Source organism: Phascolarctos cinereus, unplaced genomic scaffold (genome assembly GCF_003287225.1).
Source record: "Phascolarctos cinereus isolate Bilbo 61053 unplaced genomic scaffold, phaCin_HiC Scaffold_47;HRSCAF=571, whole genome shotgun sequence".
Classification (NCBI taxonomy): domain Eukaryota; kingdom Metazoa; phylum Chordata; class Mammalia; order Diprotodontia; family Phascolarctidae; genus Phascolarctos; species Phascolarctos cinereus.
Window position 1 is genome coordinate 30122 of NW_027555824.1, and position 8692 is coordinate 38813.

General features: G+C 40.1%; 1 protein-coding gene across 1 annotated transcript; it reads left to right on the forward strand.

Annotated features, from left to right (window-relative positions):
• Positions 1–991: 991 nt before the first annotated feature.
• On the forward strand, positions 992–6672 carry LOC144456500 (uncharacterized; the record flags this gene model as incomplete). The annotated part of the gene is made up of 4 exons (XM_078151669.1): positions 992–1155; positions 3634–3748; positions 4804–4977; positions 6541–6672. Coding segments are annotated over 4 exons (585 nt in total), but the record flags the coding sequence as incomplete, so codon positions are not given.
• Between the last annotated feature and the right edge of the window lie 2020 nt (positions 6673–8692).

Sequence of the window (8692 nt, forward strand, 5' to 3'; positions counted from 1 at the left end):
TGATCAATGAAAACTGACATATCTTTTGTTTTTTCAGTGAACTGTTGTAACCCCTTCCTTCCCACCCTTAATAACAGCATCATATGGCAATTGTAATTCTGCAGAGGCTGGGCTTGAACCCAGGGCTTCCTGGCTAATGCCAACTCCACCCTCCCTGGACCAGGCTCCCTGTCCCATACAAATCATTCTCCCTCCTCCTGGAAGCAAGAAAGGGGAAGGGATAATCAGAAGAAAGAAGAACCTAGACTGTATTTGTCCCAGGGCACCGAGCAGACCCCCATGACACTTGTTTCAGTCTGGGCTTCACAGAGTCATGAAGGGCTGGAAGACACTTGGGAGGTCATCTAGTACAACGTCTTCATTTGACAGAAGAAGAAACTGAGGCTCAGAGAGAAAAAGGACTTTTTCCATCTTCGCAAAGGCAAGTAACAGAGTGGGTTCCAGGATTCGAACCCGAATCCTCTGAATCCAGATCCAGCACGCTTCCCATTAGGCCACACCTCGTCCTTATCCCCGCTACTTTGCTGTGCATCCCTTTTCAGCGCGAGAGAGGAAAGAAGCTGGAGCACCTGAAGCAGCCTGGAGCTCAGCCACTTTCAGATCTAGAGCTTTGGGCCCCTCCCACTGAGAGCTAATGGAACAGCACATGCGCACTCACCTGTGCATGACTTTTCCATTGGGCCCATGCATGACACAGGAGGATCTGATAAATGTATGCGGAATTGTCTGCCTCGAGGCGTTGCCAGGGCTACAACTGTCACTAGGCTTGAATCTTCTATAACTGTTGCGCGCTCTGGAATCTCTTAACCTCCAGTCTCCGGCCACTGCAGTTCTCTGTAGCGGAGGCGAGGTCCCTGAGAAGGCTGAAAGGCCAAGAGAAAACCCCTCCCTATTTCTCCCTACCGGCTCTGAAGTTCAGTAGCGAAAATGAAAAAGATTTTCAGTTTCCGCAGAAAGCGAACAGTGAATCCACTTCCTCCCCCTCAGGAGGAGGGACAGCGGGGTCCAAGAATCCGATCCTAATTCAGGATACCTGATTAGGGCCAAGGACCTGGAGAAGATCCACAAAGCTGCCTCCACTGGGGATGTGGCGAAGGTGCAGCACCAGCTGCTGCTGAGGAAGTCAGGCGTGAACGATCGAGATAAAATGAATCGGTAAGAGGCAGTGGGAAGAGGGGAGAGAAGTGAAGCCTTCCCCCCGGCAGCCTAAGACACCCCCCACGCCTCCCTCCTTGTGCGTCTGTGTGTCTTTACTCACCCTTGGAAAAGCTGTTCCCCTCAGCAGCTGGGACAGGACAGCACCTCCCATCACGGTCAGGCTTTCCCTCCTGGACATTGGATAGTAAGTCCGGAAAGGTGGTGTCACCTCACCTTCCTGCCTGTTCAATTTTAATGAACGGGAAACTCCTTCATTTTACTTTGAGCCAGGGTCCAACCAACTTATATTTTCTCAATGGCAACTTGGGAAAATACTACTCTCTTCTAGTGAAATGTAGTTTTTGAGTCGTTTCAGTTGTGTGTGACTACCCGTGACTGTGTTTGAGGGATTTTCTTAGCAAAGATACTAGAATGGTTTGCCTTTCTTTCTCCGGCTCCTTTTATGGATAAGGAAATTCAGGCAAACAGGGTTAAGTGACATGCCCGGGGTCACATGGGTATCTGAGGCCAGTTGTGAACTCAGGAAGATAAGTCTTCCTGACTCCACGCCCAGCACTCCTGTCCATTCTAGTTGCCTGTCCCATGTGGGGAAACATGGCCACGATATGTGAAGTGTAAAAATGCCAAGGCAGAAAATTAATTTCTGCTTTTATTAAGCATCTGCTATATGTATCAGGCACCCAACTAACTGCAATAGATACGAAGAACTTGGGGAGCGGGGAATGTCCTTGCATTCTAGGAGGTAATCAGAAAGGGAGACTAAGGAGGAGAGGATGGGATACTTAGGAGGAGAACCAAGAAAGAGTAGTGTTACAAAACCTAGAGAGAAGAGAATATCAAGGAGAAGAGTGGTCTAGTTTGAAAGGCTTCAGAGAGGAGAAGGATGAGAATTGAGAAAAGACCATTAGATTTGGCAATTAAGAGAGCATTAGTATCTTTGAAGAGTTTGGAAGCCAGACTGTAGAGTGTTAAAAGAAAATGACAGGAGAAGAAGTGGAGACAGCTGTTGTCAAAGGCCTTCTCCTCACATCTAACCACAAATGGCAAGAGAGATGTGGGATGAGAGTGGGGACAGATTGATCAAGTGATGTTTCTTGAGAATGAGGGAGAGGATATGGGAATGTATGTAGGCTATCAGGGAAGTAATTAGTAGGCAGGGAAAGATTGAAGATAAATAAGAATAGGAATGATAGAGGGCATAACCCATTAGAGGAGATAAGATAGAATGGTATCACTTCTACATGTAGAAGCATTCTCAGTGGCAAGGAGAAGGGCCACCTCTTCCTATGAGGTGGCTGAAGAAGGACATAGTGGCAGAAGGCATTTGTACGTTAGATGAGAAGGAGGTAGGAACAGGGAGGACTCAGGTAATGGCCTCAGTTTTTTCTGTAAAATATGAGGCAAGATTTTTAGTTGAGAAGGTACATAGTGAACCAAGGGAGGTTTGAGGAGGGATTAAAAGGTTGCAAAAGCTGCTCTGGTGAGTGGCATAGGGAATTTACCATGGAGCTAGAATATAAAGTGATTGCCTTGCAGCAGTGAGAGCCCAGTTGAGATTATGTAACATAAATTTATAGTAGATCTAGTAAACACAGTTGTATGATTTTCTCCACCTTTATTGAGTAGCAAGTGTATAGGAAGAAAGACAGTAGAAGGCAGCAGTGATTCAAGGCTGAGGCTTGGCAAGACACAATTGGCGAGATTATAAGGCGGCGACGTACCAGGCTCTTACTTCAAAACCTTGCCATCATGGTAGAACTACCAAAACTTGCACCCTGCTGGGATGGCCTTTAGCAGCACAGATTCACTTCCACTGTCCAATGTCACGTGGCAGTAAGATTTTAGTGGAGAATGCACACACATTTGCACACGTGCTTGTACAAATACACAATATGCAAAGATGTAAATGTTTTTCTGAGGCAGCTGCTTTACTAAATGTTTTGTAATTATGGATGCTCTTAGTGGAAAGAAGTTATTATTACACTTAACAGCCAAGCAGGGTGATGCACACCGGTAATCCCAGCTACCAGTGTGACTGAGGCTGGCAGATCTCTTGAACTCATGAGTTTGCAGCTGGTGGGCTATGCCAGAATGATGTCTGCATTGAGGCTGGCATCAATATGGTGAATCCCAAAGTACGAGAGGCCATCAATTTGCCTAAAGGGAGGTGAACCAACTGAGGTCAGAAACTGAGCAGAGTTCCCATGTCAATATGTAGTGAATTTTTAATCTGTTTTTGTTTTTGTTTTTACCCCTGGCAATTTTGTCCATCATATCGAGCAAAAAGAGCTAATGCATATTTTATATTTCTTTGGGTGACAGTAGTATCCATTTATATTCATTTTGGCAGTGATTTAGAGTCTAGGCATAAGAATAATAATGCATTTTAGGTTAGAAATCACACTAACTAATAAGTGCAAAATTGTGATTGTTGTAATATTATCAAGCAGTCACATAGCTCTCTCCTTTCCGTAGGACACCTCTACACCTGGCCTGTGCTAATGGATATCCAGATGTTGTAGCTCTCTTAGTAGAGAGACACTGCGATCTAAACCTGCTGGACAATGATAATCTAACACCTTTGATGAAGGTATGTACTAGTTAATCATGCTGGTCAATGAAATGCTTTTTGATTTCTCTCTGCTTAAGAAAATATGATTTACAAATCAAAACAACTCTGAGGTACCACATCACACCTATCAGATTGACCAACATGACAAAACAGGAAAATGATAAATGTTGCAGGAGATGTGGGAAAATTGGAACACTAATACATTGTTGGGGTAGTTGTGAAATGATCCAACCATTTTGGAGAACAGTTTGGAACTATGCTACAAAAATGTGCATACCCTTTGATCCAGCATAGCACTTCTAGGGCTATATCCCAAAGAGATCAAACAAATGGGAAAAGGACCCACGTGTACAAAAATATTCAGAACAGCTCTTTTTGTGGCAAAGAATTGGAAATTAAGAGGATGCCCTTCAATTGGGGAATGGCTGAGCAAGTTGTGGTATATGAATGTAATGGAATACTATTGTGCTATAAGAAATGATGAACAGGCAGGCTTCAGAAAAACCTGGAAAGACTTATGTGGTCTGATGCTGAGTGAAGTAAGGAGAACCAAGAGGACTTTGTACACAATAACAGCCACGTTATGCGATGACTAATATTGTTATACTGAATCCTTCTCAGCATTGCAAGGACCTGAGACATCTCCAGAGGCCTCGGGATGGAAAATGCTGTCCACGTCCAAAGAAAGAACTATGGAAGTCGAATCGCTATCACTCATTTTTACCTTCTGTTGAGTTTTGTTTCGGCTTTCTGATGGTTCCTCCTATTGGTTTTAATTTTTACTTACAACTTCACTAATGTGAAAATATGTTTAATAGGAATGTAAACGTAAAGCTTATATCAGATTGTGTGCCGTCTTGGGGAGGATGGGGAGGAGGAAGGGGAAGAAATATTTTCAACTCTAAAGTATATGGAAGTGATTGTTGATAAATCAAAATAAATTAATAAAATTAAAAATTTTTAAAAAGAAAATATGGTTTACTAACTTATTTAAATAACATTAATGATGTTTTAGTATATTAAATTTTTATCTCAGAGCATTAATTGTCTCTTTCTCTGTACTATATTGACAGGCAGTACGGTGTCAACATGAGGAGTGTGCTACTACCCTGCTCGAACATGGTGCGGACCTCAATCTTGTGGACACCGACAACAACACGGCACTTCACTATGCTGCCTTTGGACAGAACACAGCTATAGCAGCAAAGCTGCTGAAACACAACATGGACATTGAGGGAAAAAACAAGGTAGAAACCCACCTTTTGTATAATAAACTATTTTGTGAGTTAAAATGTGCAATCAGGTGGTGTCCAATTCACATATTTTGTAATTCATATATTCATGGAAGCATTTCTTTAATGAAAATAACTTAAAATAATTCTGTAGTCAACGTTCATTGGCCTTTGGAATTTTCTAATAGTGTGGAGGTGGAGGAGGAGGGGTGGGCGAACAAGGGAGGAGATTTTACTCACGTTGGACTTCCTAATGAGGAAACTCCCTCTACTGGTTTAGACTAGGGCCTGCTCTACAATTTAATCTTAGACTAGGGATTGTTACACAAGATACATTATCTTTAAAAAAGCAACAATGACTTAATAGTTGTCTTCATGTAATTGGCCTCCTTCACATTCTATATATTTACGCATTTAAAAACGTTATTCGGGAAAGGAATCCATGATACAACAAAACTTAAGAAACCCTGTCTTTATGCAGTGTCCTAGGGTACTGAAATGTTAAGTGACTCCTCAGGGTCACCCAGCTAGTATATGTGGGTGAGTGGCAGGCTTTGAATCTAGGTCTTACTGACTTCGAGGCTGACTCTCTGCCCATTCCATCGCAGCTGTCTCTCCAGAATTTTGATTGCATGATACATTAGGTCTGCTCCCCAGGACACAGTGGTTCCACCAAATATTTGCCTACAATGCTTTTTCTACAAATAGACCTTTACATATGATAACACAATGTTAATTTGTCATGTAGAAATGCCATAAGTTTTTTTAAAATCTTTTTAAAAATGTGTTCCTACTAAGTATAAAAATACACAGACACAGAATTTTTGCAAGAATAAATTCTTAAGTGTATGTGTTTTTTTTCCTATTTCCTAAAGACTATATACCCTTTCCTTTCTATAGTTACTGAATAACTCCTGATTTTTAGGAAAAGGTTTAACTCTTAGTCACTGCCACTTGAGAGAGAAAAAAAAACATAAAGCATACTTTAGGAGGGCTGAGAAGAGAGGGAATATGCCAATGAAAATGACTTTCTTCCAGGTTTAATCACCTTGAGGCAAGATTTTCTTAAGTTTTGAGGCTGCTTATACACACTCAAGGGCAGTAGGTAAAGAGAAGTAGGCAAATGTAAAATTGACCATGGTATAGCTTTAGCTTGGCAAAGTACTGAGGAAATAAGGTTGGCTGCATGCAGACAATAAGTTCTCATGACACAAAGATAGCAAGAAAGGAACATACTCCTGAAATAATATGGAACAGTCTCCTATAAATCCTGGGTCTCTATATACTGATCACAAATTTATAGCTGGAAGGAATCCCAGAGGCTCTCTAGTTTCATTCTGTCATTTTACATATGAGGAAACTAAGACCCAGAGAAGTGAAATAATTTGCTTATGATCACACAGGAATTAACTAACAGAAGCAGGATTGGTCTTCTTGCTCCAAAATTCCGTCGTACCATACCTCCTTAACAAATTGTTAGCAAGTTCACAGGATGTTCACAAAATGCCTTAAGCTGAATTGATGTATACATATAGAATTTTTACATATTGTAACAATATCTTTAACATGATTTTGCAGGAAGGCTATACACCGCTTGTGGTTGCAATTAGAGAAAATAATCTAGCTATGGTAGATTTTTTCTTAAAAAATGGAGCAAATGTGAATGCCACGGATAACACTAAAAGGTACAGTAATTACTGCTTGAAATAAAATAAAGAGAGAAAAGTTTCTAGAATAATAAGAACAACTTAAGCCATGGAACACATGGAACAACAATAATCAAAACTGATTATCATTGTGAAAGGGTGAAAAATGTCCAAGAAAAACTATTATTCTTGACTGCAACAGAGAAAGCAGTTCACGTAGGCCTGCCAATCTTGGTTAATTGGTGATTACTATTTGCAGTTTTATTTATTTGATTTTAAGTTAGTTAAGATTATCCCAAAGAAGTTTTGTACTCTGGTGTTTCAGGTGATTCTCTTTATGAAATAATCTTCATGTCACCCATGAGAATTGTAGTGTGTGTTTTTTCCTCTTCCTTTTTTTGATTTTTCCTTAAGAATATGCACATTGAGAAATACAAACCAATACAAGAATAATATGATGAAATACTTTGATGAACCCATGATCTTATCATTGTGGAAACTTGTGCGACTGGTACATATTTTAATCTTTCCATGCCTTCTTATCCTACATGATTTTCATCATTGTCATTCCATAAATCCACTATAGAGGATCCAGGAAACACACTGAAGCTTTCTCCTGGTTCTTTTAATACATGAGGAACAGTGCAGTGAAAATTCTTTCTGGCTTTTATTTTTAATACAAGATTAGGTCATCCTCTTTTTTTTTTTTGTTTATCCATGTCTTTAAGAATGTCTCTCATACCACTTCCTACATCAAAGTCATTATTGCCTGAAACTCCTTATACTCACCATGCATATTTCCATGGCCTTTGAGATTATCTACAGTTTTGATCCTTCTGAGATTATTTTTGGTTTTTGGATTTTTAAAAAATCACTGTGGCCACATAGCATTCTTGAGAGAATATTGGTGTTTATACAATGAACTTCTGTGGCAATGGAGTCATTGTAAGTGCTTATAGTTTCTTAAATGAAATTCAGTTGAATCTCCTTTTCCCAATAATTATGAGCCCAGTGCACTGCTGTTCTTCAATACCCATTCAAGCAGTGTGCGTGTGTATTAGGACACATATAAACACCTCTACAAAGATATAGATTGACCAAGTAGATGGGGCTGTCCTTTCAACTCTACGTAATCTAGGAAATATTTACTTTTCATTCACTTTTTCAGGGTGGATTCTTAGACCAATACATTTTGACTAAGTTTGGATTTCATCAAGGAGCTTTTTGTTCCAGGGCTTGATACAATCAGCACAATGTCATCCACAAATAGGAGCATTTGTAAATCTTTGCCATCATATACAATCTCTGTTCTATTTGGATCCTGTCCAGGACATCCTATGTAACACTGGGAAACACCTTAGGTGAGCATATGCCTCACAATTTACATCTAGCTTAATGCTGATACTTACTCATTGAACCAAGTTATCCCTTTGTGTGGCATGGGTCATTGAGCCTTGTATGATTTTAACATTAGCATGTGAGAAACTTGTTTGATATCACCAAAATTGAAAAACAAAACAAAACAAAACAAAAAGACAAGGACCTGACATTATCCTAACACACAAATAGGACTGATTACAATTGTTGGAATAATTTTGGAATTAGTTGTCTATATTCATTCAGATCATCGACTGTCCAGAATAAAGGTCAAAATTAATATAAATGAGAAAAAAGGATAAAGATGAAAAGCAGACAGTAGTCATAGCAGCTGTTTCCTCTTGTGATTAAGCATGCTATCAACTCCCCCAGATGAGAAATGGACATAGCTATTATCCAGTTAACAAGCTGGATAGTCTATATTATTCCTTCTTTGTGCCAATATTGATGACAGTAAGGTTCAATCAATGGCCATCGGGCACCCTCTTATCTTCTCCAAATTTAACACATTCGAGCACTATATATGCTAAGCACTATGCTAGGCAGTGGACATATGAAATTTCTCAAAAGTTTAATGCAAAGGAGTTGCCTCAAAGAGAAGGCCAAAAGAGCCCAGAAACGGCATCAGCTGGGAGACATAATCTCTGCCAAAAAGAGAGCTATTATGGCTAAGATGAACTCAAGCTTACACTAAAACATAATTTGTA